We start from the raw sequence: 17,655 nt of genomic DNA, 5'->3' as shown, positions 1-17,655 counted from the left end.
ATACTTTGCATTTACCATCGTTTATCTTTTTTGATATGCTTTATCGAGCATGTCTGGGCTTTAAGATTATTATCAATGCTTTACCAAGCTTTCAGAATGCTTTATTGCACTTCTGCTTCTGCTATGATCAGCTCTTCATATTTTAAAAGTAGATTTGCATACAGCTATATTATATATTTGCTATTTGTTGTAAATGTTTAAGCATGTGGACTTACAGTCTCTGAATCAGACTAATTGGTAAACAATGGTTCTAGTGAGTGTGTTAATTTGACAGGTAAGAAGGGCCTGGTATCCTTGTTGAGCCCACTCGATGGAGTCATGGTGCTGAAGTACATTTAACTGTTCTGTGTCCAGCAGTAATGTTCATTGACAGTGATCCAGCGGTGGAACTAATCTCTCCTATTACAGCAGTTTTGGCCACACCAGCTTTTATTATGAACTGAATGTCGTCACATTTGAGCTTGTTACCTATAGTGTGGCGAATCAAGCTCATAATAAAACCTGTAATAGATTAAACTGCTATAGTTTTATATCCCTGTTGATCTCAGACCTGAACTTCTGTATTAGAGCAACATTTCCAATCCAGGGTTCTAAAAAAAAACATTACATCACACAGTTACAACATTTGACCACCAGGTGGAGCGATGTGCGAGTTAAAAGAACATTAGAATTCAAGAGCTTATAGATTGAATCTACCATGCTTTCCCATGATTAATCGTGTTGGGTTTTTTTTACAGTGCTTTCCATATCAAAGTGAATGACCAATCTGTGCACTCAATTTCTGTGATACACTCACTTTTAAATAGGAAGATTTCTGCTGTAGATCATGAACAGATTGCCCAGTACATGCAAAGAGCATCGACGATTTAAAGAACACAATAAAATCTCTGCCAGATCAACGTTGCACTTGTATTGTACGTATTGTACAGTACATGATGCAACAGAAGGTCATTTTTCTTAAAGGGACATTCCTTATCGAAGGATTAATTTCATGAGGTTCAACAAAAATGATGTTTAAAATTTGAGAGCGGTGGTATAAGATCCGCATTTGTTCTGGAGAAGGTATGAACACTTTCCTGACATAGAAGGGTTAAGAAACATAAACAATCTTACATCATAGGTGTCAAAGGAGAGACAGACCGCACTTGTCATTGCTCGATATTGTCTTGTTTGTAATAAATGTTTTGTTGTTTTATGTAATAAATGTAATACTGGTTCAAAATCTGATGGTCTAATTCCCTTATTCACCTCACGCTGAGAACTTAAATCGATTGTAGTGCGATTTGTTAGAATATCAGTCTGATGTTGTTTTCAGAGGACGATATCAAAGGGTGTCATTATTCTGTAATAAATAAGTAATAAAATAATTAGTACAATAAACATATCCCTTACAGGCACCACGTCGGTTTCACTTTTCATATTTACTGGTATCCTGTCATCTTTCATAGCTGTCTGAATTGTGCTGCCCCCAGTATCTTTGAGGATGACTATCCAAATGCAGCACAGTGAATTTAGGTGCTATAGAAGTGTATGAGCAGAAATAATTCTTTCACAATTCTGGTTGTTTAACAAAACTAAACAGTAAATGTTGAAAGTTTAGACAGCAGATGACATGCTACTGTCAAACTGAGTCAGTACACCGAAAGTAATTAAATGCCAGATGTTATTGTTTCCCTATCACCAGCATTCTTTAGATAAGTTTAATTGTAAAACTATGGCAGCTTAGAGTTACTGAAATAAATCCAAGTGCAACTACAGGTAGCTATACTGTCTATATGCTCCTTATTTCCTTGAATGATTACAGTTAAATAGTGTATATCAAATAGATTGTCCTGCCCAACAGACCTTTACAGAAAACTAAGGCATTCCAGAGTTAAAAATAATGCCACTATAATACCAGTTTATTACCCTAAAGAACCCATAGCTGAACCATAGCTGAACAGCAGTACACTGATACTGTACTCCCTTAGATAACCAACATGTATTGCTTTATAGCATTGTGATATTGCTGGAATGTCAAATACAAAAGCCATTGTAACTTCAGTAGTGTTTCTCTGGTTTGCTACTGATACGTGATCCTATTTTTTAAATGCTTCTGAAGGCACAGCACTACAGAGGAGCCCTCTCCTCCACAGGGGTCTGCAGCTCTTCATGTCCCTTGAGACTATGAGACTTTCAGAGGAAATGGCATCTGCCATTCTTTACCAAGCTAACCTTTTTTTTAGTTGACAATCATGCAACCATAATAATGAACCAGTTAGGTATAATCCAACATGCAGGTACTCAATGTGTAAGGATTTGCTGACTGTTAAATACACAGGACAATAGATGACACAGGAAGAGCAGCTGTTTAGGTCCTGTGGTCTTGTTAGTCACGAGAGATCGCTCATGCGATTTATTACTCATTTCCTTCATGTTCATATGTGTAGCTGACAGTTACTTTCTCTAATGGTGTTAGACTGTCTGGTGTAAGCCTGTCTTTCATCAATAGATTCACTGTACAGTATCATACTAGAACAGATGTCACTTGTACATGTTAGCATACTTCTTATGAATCATATGTGGTGGGCTGTGGCAAGGTGGGGGGGGGGGGGGGGGGAATGGAGAGAAAAGTGTGTGTGTGTGCATGGGTGTGAGTTGTGGTTGGCAGGGAAAAAGGAATCCTGCCTTAACGAGTCCTTGCCTGGAATGTGGTTGTGGTATAAATTGGGTAATTGGCAATCAATTAAGCCTCAGCCACATGGCATAACAGCTGGCCTTTGTTCCCAGTAAGGCGGAGGTGTCTGAGAAATGGCCTGTTTCAATTACCCATTTAGACAGTTGAGTTTTTACTTGTGTAATCTAGGTAAAGAACCTTGCTCAAGGGTTCAGCAGCAGTGTCCCCAACCTGGGATTGAACCCACAACCCTCTGGTCAAGAGTCCAGCACCCTAACCACTACTCCACACTGCTGCCCTACCTATCTATGTGACTAATACTGTAGTTCATAGTTTTACCTTTGAGTGTCATATGATGAACTACAATATAATTAACAGCATTGCAGGGAGACACTACATCATTTCAGATAATACAAAAGACACTCATTATTTAAATTGCATTAACAAAATGATAAACACTGATTATATTAACCATGAAACTCTAAACACACATTCACAGAAGTCATCTAGTGCCGGGTTATAGTTGATTAATGTTTTAATGAAACAATGCGATGATTTCTATTAAGAAACTTAAACCAGTCATACCCTATGAAATGCAATTAACACTTTTAAATTCAAAAGCTCTAGTGCCCCACAATCATGGTGTCTGTGTACAATCTTCAATGAGGTGTGCCCCTTGCTTAATAAGGAAGACCTTCTTGACTCTGTTCAGTTTACTGTGACAGATTATTAAAACATGTTTGTGTTTATTTCAATTGCTTTAGACTTTACATTAGCTGTACAAGAAACACAAGTGTTAATAAAATTAAAAAAAAACACGGTCTGTACAAATTAGATTTAAAATGTAAACATTTAAAGAGTTATCCTGAATTCTTAAACACTTGAGTTGAATTGTATTCTTCCGTGAGTTAAGAAAAAGATGAGACATTTAAAGTGAGTAAACTCATATTTGGTTTAGGGAATTACAGAAACAGTTTATGATGTGTTTTTGTAATTCTATATGCTTGTATGTAGTTTCCTTGTATCCATAGCTTAATTTTATTTTTGAAGTTGCCAGTGATGCTTTGACATACATACACAGTACATGCTATCTCTGCCAATTCAGTAATACAAATAAAACTCTGTGCATGTTTTAAAGTTCTGCTGCATTTATATTTCAGTGGTCAAATGAAACATTATTATGAGAAACTGCAGCTTTAAAATATGGACAGGGTGCAATATATATTTTAAGAGTCTTCAGACTTTTCAATAATTCGTTTTCAATAATTCTGGTGGGTGTTGTGTCGTCTTTTGTATATTTCCTTTCCTGTTTCTTTCAGACTCTCAGGGCAGACAGTGACATTTTTTGGTCTGCAGAAGGTGGTGTGTAAATGTAGGCGTGTCTGTGTTTCCATGGTTACAGGAGCCCCCCTGACCTCTTCCAGTGATTGCATGTGTACCTTGCTGTTGCCCTGCAGGGACCTGGTTTGCTTTGATCTCTGGTGACATCATTTTTTTGTTTGTTTGTTTGCTTTATTTTCTAACGCTGCTAGATATTAAAAGCAGAATGTTTCACACCCACATAGTATATATAGACATGCTTTCTGGTTCAGGCCAGGTGGGGGTTCTCCTGGTAGCCATGGAAACACAGACTCACAGAGATACAACACAATAGAAATCCTGATGCTATCTTGAGTGATCAAAAGTAGGTTCCAATGAGAGTCTTAGAGAGGATAAAAAATGTAATGAATTTCATCACTGCTCAGTGTTTGTGCAGGGCCATATACAGACCCAGGTGCCTGTTTCCATACAAAGCACATTAGAACAAACTGCATACAGCAGTTAGACTAGTTTAACAATTAAAATGCAGTTTAAACATGCAATACAATATGCACAACATATCTGGAGGTTGCATGGTAAACTGCAGTCTAGCCACACTAATCTCTGCAGTAGCTGTTCTTCATGTTTCCTGGTCTGAAACTCCTCTAAACTGCAATACTTTAACAAACGCACATGTGTGTGGAAATACACTATAACTATTAACATTATTTGACTGCTTTGTAAGTTTTTACCCACGGGAAATGACACAGTCAAATGCTTGGAGTTTTCCACTATTGTTGGGGCTAATTGCCTGTGATCTGGGCTACAGCCGAGGTGTGCTTTACTTAGCAGAGGTTCCATTTTATGCAAAAGAGCTTTCAAAATTCTATTCTAAAAACAACAATGCATATTGTGCTGCTGGTGATTACAAGGCTTTCCCATTAAGTAACGGACCAGCTGAATGTGTCTGTGATAGGAGCTCCTGTGTTCACGGGACTGGAGACTGAAGAAGACCCTGCCTCTGTGTCTTGATCAACCCTGCCCTGGAGGGGCAGCCACCTTGGGCTGGAAGCAGCCTGGAGCCAGAAAGCTTCCTATGCCGTTATTGTCTGTGCACTCCCATTGCCTGCCAGTTTGAGAATGTCTCACAATCCTGCAGCGTACATTATGTATAAGGAGATGTGTCTGGCTGTACAGGACTGAACATGCATTTAGTATAATACAAAAAACTACTGCTTGAGTCTATCAGGAAACTAGCAGCTTTGTATTTAATAACGTTTTGTCTTGGTAAATCACCTAGGTGGGGTTAAACAGTACATTTACTATACTTTACTATATGTGTTTACCATAGCCTATAAGTATGCACAACAGCCACTGTCCCACCATCAATCACAGAGCTGTGAGCAAACAGTACATCCTCCTGTGACAAGTTGTATATTTCAACTGACAATTCCCCACTCCTATATTAGCACACACAGTCACCACGAATAAAACAACTTTGAATTGGGCTTGCAAAATATACCTGACTAAAGGGACTAGTATTTTAAACACAATTTAACCATATTTTTGGCTATAGTATAGCCAAAAACTCTATACTATTCTAAGCAACACTAATGCATATATATGTGACGTATATAATACCGTATACAGTACGAGTATGTGCAGCATACTATTATATTTTCATAAGAGTTGCATGGGGAATTACTTACAAATTGTTTGGGTTGATAATAGGATGTGAATGAAAAAAAGCCGCCAACGAATGGCTCATGAGGCAGTCAAAATCTATCAGACAATCAATACTTTTTCCACCTCCAAAATGCTATTTCTACCGCGCACGGTCCGCGCCAGAATTCGGCCATACTGTACTCCATCTGTTTCCCTCACACACCAGTTAATTAGATTACGCTACATCAGGTCCGCGGTCTTTACACTGAACAGAAAACCCGCATTGATCAGCCTTCCATTAATTAGGTCTCCTAGGTGAGATCCGCATCACTCAGCTACAGCAGCAGTCAGCTCTGAGACAGAAGTACGCGCCGACTCACGCGCCAACATTATTTAGAGGCGTGGCCGCCTCTCCTGCAGATTGGCCGAAACTTTGTAATATATTCACGTTGCTTTGCGCCGATTGGCTGGTGCGTTAAAAATTTTGCAGAGCGCCAGAAAAGCAGCTTTAGCGGGTGTTACAAGTTCTGATCAGGACTGTCATATTCAGTACTATGAGTTAGGAGCTGGCTCGGTCAGTCTTGCGTGTTCTTGGATTATAATTGAAGAAAGGGGATATTTTATTTATAAAGGGACAGAATATATATTTTTAAACTAATGTTTTTTTGCTGAAAAGGTGAAATCCCTGCTCGAAAAGAAAAATTGGAATAATCTATTGGATTGAAACACAGGGAAGGTGAGTAACTTTATTTTTTGCTAAAGTTTTGGGGTATTTGCTATTGTGAAAGCTTTTTTTAAATTTTTTAAATTTATTTTTAAATGTGGTTTACAAGATAGTAAAACGATCTTAATGTTCCTGAAGTTTTAATAAGAGCATTTGTACTTGCGTGTGATGATATTGCTGGCCAGGCAATGTCATTGTATGACTAGTGGTAGTTTTATAAAATTTTTTGCTAAGTGGGAAAGGTAAAGTTTAAAAAAAAAAAAAAAAAGTGTATGTTTTGCATTATAACAACTTTATGAAAACAAAACTTAATAAAGTCTGTGCCTCTTTTTCAATGGTTTTTTTTTTTTTTTTTCTTTTAAAGGAAGTTGTTGGGCATTTGTAAAAGTCTCAAGCGGAATTCGTCAGTAAAGTTGCGCCAAAATCTGATGATAGGGGTCTCAAAATAAATACAGAAACTTCTATCTATTCTAAGAGAGTTTTTTGTTCGCTTGTATTTTATATGAATTTATATGTAGTAATGTGAGTATATTGAACTGTCTACTGTAACATTTTATTTATTTGTTATTTACGCTGCCAATGCAACAATATCTGGATATTGTGAAAATAAATACTAATATACATAACATTGCTATGCGATATTTACACGTGTCTTGTTTTATTTATCTATTTATGTTTTTTTTTGTTTTGTTTTTTTTTTTAATTTGTAGATGGAAGGAACTAGATGTTTAGCACTGAAAGATCTCACCAGCCCAAGGAAGACGCGAACAGACCTGGTGGAAGACGCTGATAGTAATAACGACCAAAAGGCAAGTTGGTTTAGTTTATTAGTATTTACAAGCCGCCATCTGCCATTCCAGGTAGCAGCAATGATATCCTGTACCACTGGGCAGTGACAGGCATACAGTGTTATACAGTGTGCGTTGCAGCTTGGACCAGATAGAAGTGGTATATTAAAGGTAAGTGTATAAAATAGTTTGGGGTAAATGTTATATGTGTGTTACAGTGCATGTTTTTCATGTAACAGTACAATTACCTTTTAATAACTGCCCTAAAACATTTTGAACATGCATACAATTTACACATAGGTTTACTGTAATGTGGTTATTTTCCAAAACATAGATACTGTGTAAAAAGTAAACCACAAACCAGCATTTCCTGGCAATTAGTGTACTAGTTACTATTTGTATTATGTTGCATAATTGTATTAATTTACTGTCTTTAAAACTAAGCTGCTGTTTGTTGACAGGAGAACATATTTGTTGACCGTACAAAGGTGATCCCAAAGACCCCGCTGAAAAATGATTTGACCCCAACAGCACCGCCCAAACAGAAAGGCTGCAGCACCCTAGAAACAATTCACAACACCCCCATCAAGCATGTCGACAGACCCCAGGCAGATCCATGGACCCCTACTGCTAACCTGAAGATGCTGATCAGTGCTGCGAGCCCTGATATTCGGGACAGGGACATGAAAAAAGGCCTCTTTCGTCCCATTGAAAATGAGGAGAGGGAGGAGACTTCAAGAGACACTACCCAGGTAATTGATGCACACATTGGGTTGAAAAGAATGAAGTGGCCATCTTGATTCAGCACATTAACAGTCATGAATAAAACAGTAACATTGAAGTCATTTGCTTTTTAGGGCCGTTGAAAGTTACTGTAGTTCCTGGCATTTGCTGTAAAACACTTTGTCCTGGGCAGCCAGTTAAGGGAATCTGCATAAACTGTTTGAACAATAGTATTCTGGTAATCTTATTTGCTTAAGAAGCCAGACCTCTCACAGTTAAAAGGTCTTTAGCGTGAGAGCAATCGCAGTACTATTGTGGTTGACGTCACTGTCACTTGGTTCTCTAGGATGTCCGGCAGCATCAGTTACACATGTAAAAATAAAATAAAGCAGATTTTAAAGCAAGTTTAATCCTTTCTGAAAATCACAAGACAAATAAAAGATCCATCAAAGTTGGTTGGTTTATTCTTTGTAAACTAGGTACTTACACATAGTCTTTTGCAACCCCAGGTGCCTATAGAATATATTTTGTAATGTGCAGTTTACTGTATGGGGGCTGTAAGGTCCTAAACATTTCATTCAGTAAAGTACTGAAATATCAGGTCCCACTTTATCTCCCATCAATATTTATTTACTGTATTGATGTATTTACTCATCAGTTTGATGCGATGGAGGACTGTACCACAGATGAGTTTGAAAAACAACGGCCTAACAGGAAATTGAAAAGTCTGGGACTTCTCTGCCAAAAGTTTCTTGCTCTCTATCCTGACTACCCGCTGTCTATGGAGAAGACTCGCATTTCTTTAGATGAGGTGGCAACTAATTTGGGTAAGGAGTAACCTAATGCCACTATATCTTTGGTAGACAATGCACTAAAAATTAAATCTTGTCATGAACACTGAGTTGGTTGCTTTGACCAACCACAAAAGTGAAGTCTGTTTCTATGGAAACATTGTTTCACTTTAAATAAATGGTTCCAAGGCACACAAGACTGAAGTACACTGCCGGTAGCAGTTTGGTTTCCAAATAAAAATTATGCAGGACAAAATACACCTTTCAGACATATTAACTAAATATTATTAATTCATGACACACTACACGTTTGCTATGAACAGCCTGCTTTGAAAATATTGAATGTGGCAGTTCATTCAATTGCAGTTACACTGTAATGCTTTTTTTATTTGTTCTGACCGGTTGCTAAGGAATTTGTTCTTTTTCCCCATACCCAGGTGTGGAGCGCAGACGGATCTACGATATTGTGAACGTCCTGGAGTCCCTGCTGCTGGTGTCCCGGGTAGCTAAGAACCAGTACTGCTGGCATGGGCGGCACAAGCTGTGCCAGACGCTGGAGGGGCTGCAGAGCATGGGCCAGCAGCAGCGCTACGAGGAGCAGATGGCACAGCTCCGGGAGAAGGACTGCAAGCCAGCCGAGCTCAGGAGGAAAGAGGGCCTCCCAGAACCGCAGGAAGGACAGATTGACCACATGGACACTGAGTCAGACATGACCTCAGGTACGGAAGGGATCATTTGGAACATTTTATGTTCCATTTCAGCTAAACCCAAGCGAGAAATAACTTTTCTGGAGGAATAGTGTCCCTTTCCATTGCACTTAAAGTTAGCACTAAGCTAAAATGTGTGTGTGTGTGTGTGTGTGTACATTTTATGTTTAACCCTTTAAAGCAGGTGAAAAATTGGGTTTGAAAGCTGGACACCCATCCCAAACAAACCCTTGATACCAGTGTCTTCAAATTCAAACTTTAAGATAAACCCCTTTGGATTTGCTAAGTGAACACTATTGCTAAGCTAGTTTTCTTAAGCTAAGCCAACCTATTCTTTTAGTCTCCCGACCAGTTTTTTCAAGACTCCTATGTGTTTGATTATCCTTTTCTACTGTCCATTCTTTTTAACTGTTTTTAGGATCAGCCAGCAAGAGGAAAGACAAGTCCTTGCGTATCATGAGCCAGAAGTTCGTCATGCTGTTCCTTGTGTCCAAAACCAAGATTGTTTCTCTGGACATTGCTGCTAAAATCCTGATCGATGAGAGCCAAGATGCTGCTGACCACAGCAAGTTCAAAAGTAAGCTTATTTCCTTGACACAGTTTCATGCTTGAATGTGCTGATAAGTATTTTAATTGTGGACTGCCCTTTCTCTGATGCCACTGCAGTTATGAGACTTCTGTAAGGATCACAATAAGGATAGCTCATTGCACATGGCTCATTTTTATTCCTGTAATATACTGAATATTGTGCTATTCGGTGTCCTAAAACTGTGGTTGCCATTGGGTCATTCAAGCTCAATAGGACTGAGAAGGGTGTGTGTGTGTTGCTATATAATTTTTTTCTAGCTCTTGTCAGCAAAGTGTTTTGTGCGACTGTATCCAAGTAAACCATTCCTTCTGTCTGCTTCCTGTCCCCAGCAAAGGTGCGTCGATTGTATGACATTGCTAACGTCCTGACGAGCTTGGAGCTCATCAAGAAGATTCACGTCACGGAAGAAAGAGGCCGTAAACCTGCTTTCAAATGGATCGGGCCTGTCGATTTTAAACACTCCAGTGGTAAGTTCAGGCATTGTCTAGGTTTAAAACGGCAAGATGCATTTTGTGATGCATGACACAACTTTAATATATATTATATGCATATTGTGTATATCTGTCCACTGTACGCATTACTAAGTGTTCAGTGCATGGCATGGCAGTGCACACACTCCATACCAAACCATCTACAGTAATTAATTTGCCTGCATGCTCAACGGGACTAAGTGTGCAGTACATTATCACTTTGGTATTGCGCTCTTTTGCATAAATGGCTTAGCAAGATGTGGAGTATTTCTATCACCTTGAAGCTCATCCGTTTTCTTTCTTTGCCTGTAGAAGCCTCTCAGGCTGCAGCCGCTGTAGAGCACGTGTCTGTCGTCCTGAAAGAACCGCTGGTTCCCAGACCTCAGCTGGTGGTGAGCGGGAAACAGAGACTGACACGCCACGCTTCCTTCAGCGTGCTGCCCGCCCCCGCTGCTGACCAGAGAAGAATCAGCTCGGCACCAAGCAGCCCACAGAGACACAGGAAAGGTAACAGTGGACGCTTTTTTTTTTTTTTAGAACTTGTTTATCTGATTGGATTGCGCCTGAATTACAGCTGCAAATCAGGTTCATTATGTAATGTGCAGCACTAAACATCTGTGGAATCAGCACCATTGCAATCAGCCTGCTGGGCATTCGTAAGAGGCATGATAGAAAGAGTGCACATTTCAAATTTTACTCAATGGATTTCCTGTATTTATTTTTATTCTTTTACCTAGGTTGGACAGTGGAGCCTGAGTACTCCAGAAAGATGGCAGGCTTAGCAGCTGTGTGTAAACTGCAGTTTGAAGAGAGCATAAGGTGGGTCTCAAATAGGAAAAAAAAAAAAAAACTCCAAATGAAAGCTCAATTTATGAATATGGTCTTGTATCATTATAGTGTTTATTTTATAACTAATTTTTGTTTGTGCCTGTAGAAGTAAACTCTCTGATAGGAAGACAGCGGTCATCCCAACAAGCAACTCTGTCTCTCCGGGGCTGGTCCTAACTGTTCCTGTGGATTCTCATTCCCAAGCTAGTCCGCTGCCACAGTCCGCCTGCACCTTTCCCCAGCCGCAGCACGTGCTGCCCACATTTTACCCAAACGCTGTCAAGGGAGGCCCGCCGACTCCCTCTGAATCCCAGACAGAAGACAGCCACTCCAGCTCTTCCCAGAAGCAGCCTCCTCTCGTTTTCCTCCAGAGCCTGCCCCACCCTTCTGTCCTCATGGTGTGCGGGAGCAGCCTCACAGACAGGGGGGGTGCAGCGCAGAGGAGCAGCGAAGCTCACAGCTCACCCACTGCCGTCACCCGGGAGACGCCAGTCCTCGGGAAACGCAGCGTGGCCAAGAGTGGGCTTTCCAAAGAAGAGGAACAGGCGGCTAAAAGAGACAGAACAGCTTTCAGGGACACAGTGTCTTCACACGAGGTGGGTGAACAGAACTGCCTTTCTCTTTTACAATGCAGGTTTCAGTAGTGATTCAAGGAGACTTGCTATCTTCTGGTACCCTGGCCACCCCCGGGAGATCCTCTTTGTGCTTCACAGTGGCCCAGGTTTGTGCTGTTTATGGGTTAGTCACAGCTGACCTTACCCTGCAGTACTATAAAATAACCTCAGTTATGAATTAGCCAAACGTTTCAACGTCTTTTGCGATCTAATACATTTACATTACAAAGACTTTTCATCCAAATGCTGGTCTCGCTCTTTTATTAAGTTTCTTTTAAGTACTGCGGTAACAACCTGAGGTGTTTTTCTTCAATTCACTGACACGAAGAACAATTTCTTAGAGGAATAATTTTCTATTGTGCATATTTTAACATGTTTTGTATCAGTTCTTTTCCCCAGAAATAGGAACATGTTGTTAATTATATAAAAAATTACAATTAAATTGAAATATGAACAACTGCAAGCTGCCTGATTAGAATAAGTACTTCCAGTTGTAATTTATCACAAAGCCATTTTCAGTTTGGGGAGGCATGTATGGCAACTGATAATTAAAAAGTAAATTACATGTATCTAATGCTTTTTTAATTGACACTTAAGATTTGTATGTACAGAGCATTCCTGGAGTACTTTATACAGTGTTTATATATATATATATATATATATATATATATATATATATATATATAATTTTTTTTTGGAAACAAGGGTGAACCAAAGCTTTTAAAATCAATTTCCATATTCTTATAAGCACTAGCTATATGTTGAAGATCATTTCATTTCTGTGGTTTTTAAATCTGTAAAATACAATGCGCCCTGCACTTAATCACTCTGCACCATGTTCTAGCTTCAGTGTGGCACAAGAAATGCTTGGCTACCATGAAGCACAAGTCGCTTTTGTTATTTGTTTTTTTCTTACCTATAGCTTTGTGTTTGAAAAAACAAATGAAAGTGGAAAAAACAAAACAACCAAATGATTATACAGTTGCCCAGGCTAATAAGAGTTAAGAAAATGAATTTTAAAGCCATAGTTATTCCTACACAACCCCAGTACTCTTAACGATGTGTGGTATGCAGATAGATTCATACTTGACTATTAGCAGTAATGATTAATGATGCATGCAACTAAATCGGTTTCTGTTTAATACTAATGATCTTCGTAAGTGAGTGGGCAACTGCATTAGTACCCAGTGATATAGTAATGATCTTGATAAGATGGATATGATCAGCAGGGGATCAATATTAAAAGGACAGCCATTGTAAGAGTAATATTTTGATCATGTACAATGTAGAAGTTCAAAAGTATGCAGCTGCGCTGCTCGATTGCTGTTCTTGAAACAGTGTGAATGCAAAACTGAAAGCGGGTATTAATCAACAACTTGTTAACATGTGTTCCGAAATAAGGCCATTTTAATTGATCGATGAAAATTTCATTGAGGCTCTCAAAATAAGACATGGCGATCAATAATTGATTCACCAGTTAATTGTTATATCTCTACTAAGCATTTGCAAGTTAAATATTAATGAATGTAATTCGGGCTATAACATAATGCAACGTTTTCTTTTTCAGAATTGCATCCGAGAGAAGAATGAGCAGGAGACCTCCTTCCAGAACGGCAGTGTTGCGACGCCGGCTCTTATCCTGACCCCGCCCCCGAAGGGGTCTCTGAACAAGGATCAGGCCAGTCAGACGAGAGGATCCCCAGAAACCCCCTTCAGAGAGGGCGAGCCTGGCAGGCACAGCCCCGAGCAGCCGGCCCCTCTGTCACACTACCTGTACGTGCCCTCCTCTGCAGGTTAGTAAACCGCATTTCAAACAACATGCTCGACCAAGAAATGAATAAATGAGGATAGCGTCAATAAAGGCAGATTTCTGCATTGGTTACAAAATTATTATTATTATTATTATTATTTATTTCTTAGCAGACGCCCTTATCCAGGGCGACTTACAATCGTAAGCAAAAACATTTCAAGCATTACAATACAAGTAATACAATAACTTGTTCAAGCAAAGTACAAGTGTGACAAACCACAATTCAATAATACAGCAGGTAATAGTGATAGTTACATCAGGATATGATTAAATAGTGATAGTTACATCAGGATGTGATTAAATACAAAGTACTACAGGTTAAAAACTTGGCAGATTACAGTATTCTGAAGTACAGGATTAAATGCAGTAAAATAGGGGGCTGATAAGAGCAAAATAAAGCACATTTACATGAAGGGTGATAGTGTCCCAGGATACAAACAGAGGAGTTCTACAGGTGCTCTTTGAAGAGGTGGGTCTTAAGGAGGCGCCGGAATGTGGTCAGGGACTGGGCAGTCCTGACATCTGTAGGAAGGTCATTCCACCACTGCGGAGCAAGGGTGGAGAAGGAGCGGGCTTTGGATAATTACATTAGCTCTGTAAGACATGTAAAATTGATAACTAATTAAAAAATAATCAAAATTTTAAAAAAATCTACCGTTTTGTAACTCTCAGTCCTTGATTTTCACCCACAACGCACGCATGTTTGTAAGGGTTACAGTGGGATTGTGCAGCCCCTGAATGTCACATTAACGTTGCCTCTTTTATTTTCAGGTCTGAGCGGACTGGACTTCTTTCTCGCTGCCGGCCACAGTCCCGGCAGTCTGTCTCTCTCCCCCAGTCGCCTGGCTTCTCTCGCTCTTCAGTATGTCGTGCTGCCGCCCTCGGCCCTCTCCTCCTTCCCTCTCGTTGCTCCCGGCCTGTCCGGAACCAACGGCTCCATCAACTTCCGCATGCCTGGTGGGGTAAACCCCACACATTTCCTGATCGCCCCTGGGGCTGTGCCCTGCCCCAGGACCCCCGAGTGCTCTCCCAGTCCCAGCGGTCTGGCCCCCTCGCCTGGACACTTGAGTCCTGAGCAAGAAAGGCTCCCCAAAGCTGTGAAACCTGAATCTCCAGTCGGTGTGGGACACCCGCTCACAGTTCTCACACTGCAGCAACAGGTAAGCTATGTGTGTCACAATCTCTCTGTACATATACTTTACATGCAATATGACAGGCGCCATCTGTTACATTGTCTCTGTGTGTAAGGGTAAGGTATATGCACTGAGTTCTTCAGTAACCCTCAAGGATGTCTCCTTTTGCAGAAATTTCAGTGTTTTCTGTTTTTTATGGAACAAATGGGGTGAACAGAAGTAAAAATATGCCACCTGTATATTCATATCCAAATGAATATTTCTGTGTATTGGACTTTCGTCTATTCTAAAATTCAGTACACCCTTTACATAAAAACACTTATAGCACAAAATATAGACCAGGGTTTAATATTTAATATGAAGTTAATTATAAAATTGAACTGACGTCTCTCTCAATAGGTCCTTAATTCTTTTATTTAATACAGTAAATGCCCTGATTGAGAATTGCATTACAGCTAAGCTGGAAAGGATAACACTGATTTAGTAGAGAGTCGACATTCTCCTTGGGTTATATTTCCTGTTGTTTTAATTGGAGCTTCCTTTGTCATAGAGAGTCATTAAAGATAGTTAAAGCTTGTTTTTATGACTTGTTTTGTACTGGCGGCATCCTTCCCTCCTTAACAAAACGCTAACTGTTCCTCAGAGAGCCGTGGAGATGCTCTCCTCTGAAGATCTGGGCGCCATTTCTTTAAGTACCTTGTTAAATAGTTTTCTGTAATGTATTGAACATATTGTGGTTCAGTAGTCAACTCTTCTCTTTTAGAGCACTTGGTAGAGTCGCTGACTTCAGTCATGGGTTGGTTTGGCTGCACTGACCGTTGCACCTCTTCTATTGTTAGGACCATTAGGCAGCGCAGGTTTTAAGATTCGTACAACATTGTACAACGAGAGTAAAGACTACAGATCTAATAAACAGCACTCACATTCTTTCCCTGTTCTATGGCATATTAAATGCAATTTACAAGAGATGCAGGATATATGTTAACAAAAGAGTTTTGCTGTTGCAGTCGCCTCATGCCTGGAAGTAAATTGAATAGCACCAAAGAACAGGGAGTTAATACAAGTCTTAAAGTGGTGCTGGATTTGTTGATTGTGGCCACGTAGTATTTTTTCCACACAGACCATTCATTTAAAATCTGTTCAACTCTTGTTTTCTGCAGCCACAGACCCCGCTGACCCCTAAAGAAGTCCGGGCGCCCCATTCTAAGACCTTCTTCCAGACTCCCTGCACTCTGGGCTCAGCAGCTTCCTCCAGCCTGCGGAAACAGGGCATGAGAGCACAGAACAGGACTGGCAGCTCCGCTCAGAGGAGGCTGGAAATCAGCAACAACGTATCCAACTGAACTTCCCTCATCTCAACCTACAGTTCAGACTTCCTGGGGCTGGAGATCTCATCACACACCCTGCTGTGCTGTAGCTCCCTCTTTTTTGGGCATGGGGCTTCCATCCACCGGCAGGTTTACCAGACACTAGCAGTGAAGCCAATGAATCGTTGCAGGGGGTGTCACAACAGTAATGGCAGTTAGCTTGCCAACTTGAAGTCTTGATAGTGAAAGACACTAGGGAACGGGGCACAATTTGCAACTGCAGCCAACAACCTTGCGAGTACAGGTGTTGGACCAGAATTTCAAAGCATTAAACAGCTCTTCAATTTGAGATTATTATTATTATTATTATTATTTTTTTTTTTTTTTTTTTTTTTTTTTTTTTTTATTAGTACACAAGCAAAAATGTACAAACCCTCAGAAGAGGTTTTTAATACCGAAACATTTCTAATATGATTTGTTTTGTTTTTAAAGCCAGTGGTTGAAATTCTATTTTGTAGCAAGATCAGTCCTGCCTTGCGTACTAGCAGGTCTGCCCCCTTTTGGTGTCTCTGGCTAATGTGGTTTTAGACTTGTACAAGCCTGTTGTATTTTTGTGGTGTGTCATATATATATATATATATATATATATATATATATATATATATATATATACACACACACACACCGGTATGGATATATGTTATATGGACAGTGAAACTTAAGTACTTGGGTAATGTGGAAATAAGGAATTCTTTCAGCAGCACTATGTTTGTTTGAATTTGAATGTGTGTGCCTGGAAATATATGCAGTATTTTTGTATGTTCAGTGTCTTATCTATTATAAACAGATCATCAGGAAGGATTGCATGGAAAGTGTACAAACAGTCCAATAGTTTACTGAGCCAGCACTGTCAAACTGGGCTATTGTGCCTCATTATTAATAAAAGCTATGTGAACTCGTATCTGGGGAAAAAAAATCTCATTATGTAGGCTGTGATTGTCTGGTGCTTCAGGCAGATTGTTGCTTGTTGGCGCCCCCCTGTTATCAGTAATTAGCCCTACCCTAAGCCAAGTCTGCTACACTTCATTTGTAACACTTGCAGCATGTAGTATTGTATTTACTAATTTAAGCAGTGCCTTAAGACAGAAGTAAGAAAATGACATGTATGTATAGTTATGAATGTATTAATTTTAGTGTGTGTTACCACAAAAATACAACGAAGACATTGAGAATGTGAATTAAAGAAATTGTTAATTTTTTTTTTGTTAAATATTAGTGAGGAATTTGAGAAACTACAAAACAAGAGAATGGTTGCATGTTACTTTACTAAAATCCCCACGTAATGGCGTTGAAACACTTGTCCTGCAACTGGATGGCTGGATAAAGACCAAAGTGTGCCAAGGTACTACAGGGAAAGGGGCACGCTGACATTGTTGCACAATCCTTGGGTGCTTTTTTTTGTACTTGAATACTTTAATTGGTTACATACCCAGTGGAGGTGTGGATCTGCTTCAGATATCTGCGTACTGTATTGTATAAAACTCCCCTGTG

General features: G+C 39.8%; 1 protein-coding gene across 2 annotated transcripts; it reads left to right on the top strand.

Annotated features, from left to right (window-relative positions):
* The first annotated feature begins 6,096 nt into the window (after positions 1 to 6,096).
* On the top strand, positions 6,097 to 16,744 carry LOC117420160 (transcription factor E2F7-like). Of its 2 annotated transcripts, none has more exons than XM_034033742.3 (13): positions 6,097 to 6,356; positions 7,055 to 7,153; positions 7,594 to 7,884; positions 8,514 to 8,682; positions 9,084 to 9,365; positions 9,772 to 9,930; positions 10,272 to 10,409; positions 10,725 to 10,919; positions 11,150 to 11,231; positions 11,347 to 11,836; positions 13,422 to 13,647; positions 14,436 to 14,824; positions 15,958 to 16,744. In XM_034033742.3, the coding sequence occupies exons 2-13, from the start codon at positions 7,055 to 7,057 to the stop codon at positions 16,138 to 16,140; spliced, it is 2,703 nt and encodes a 900-aa protein (XP_033889633.3). In that variant the 5' UTR covers positions 6,097 to 6,356; the 3' UTR covers positions 16,141 to 16,744. The 2 variants fall into 2 exon arrangements, with proteins under 2 accessions (XP_033889633.3, XP_058841625.1); XM_058985642.1 differs by lacking the exon at positions 6,097 to 6,356 and adding an exon at positions 6,753 to 6,866.
* Positions 16,745 to 17,655: the final 911 nt, after the last annotated feature.

This window comes from Acipenser ruthenus, chromosome 14, assembly GCF_902713425.1.
Source record: "Acipenser ruthenus chromosome 14, fAciRut3.2 maternal haplotype, whole genome shotgun sequence".
In the NCBI taxonomy this organism is placed as follows: domain Eukaryota; kingdom Metazoa; phylum Chordata; class Actinopteri; order Acipenseriformes; family Acipenseridae; genus Acipenser; species Acipenser ruthenus.
Note: the sequence above shows the minus strand (reverse complement) of the source record. Positions and strands in the feature narration are given on the sequence as shown.

Coding starts and splice junctions, on each gene's coding strand:
- LOC117420160 (XM_034033742.3), top strand. CDS start 7,055: ATGGAAGGAACTAGATGTTTAGCACTGAAAGATCTCACCAGCCCAAGG. Junction 13,648..14,435: donor GTACGTGCCCTCCTCTGCAG/GTTAGTAAACCG, acceptor TTTTATTTTCAG/GTCTGAGCGGACTGGACTTC. Junction 14,825..15,957: donor TTCTCACACTGCAGCAACAG/GTAAGCTATGTG, acceptor TGTTTTCTGCAG/CCACAGACCCCGCTGACCCC.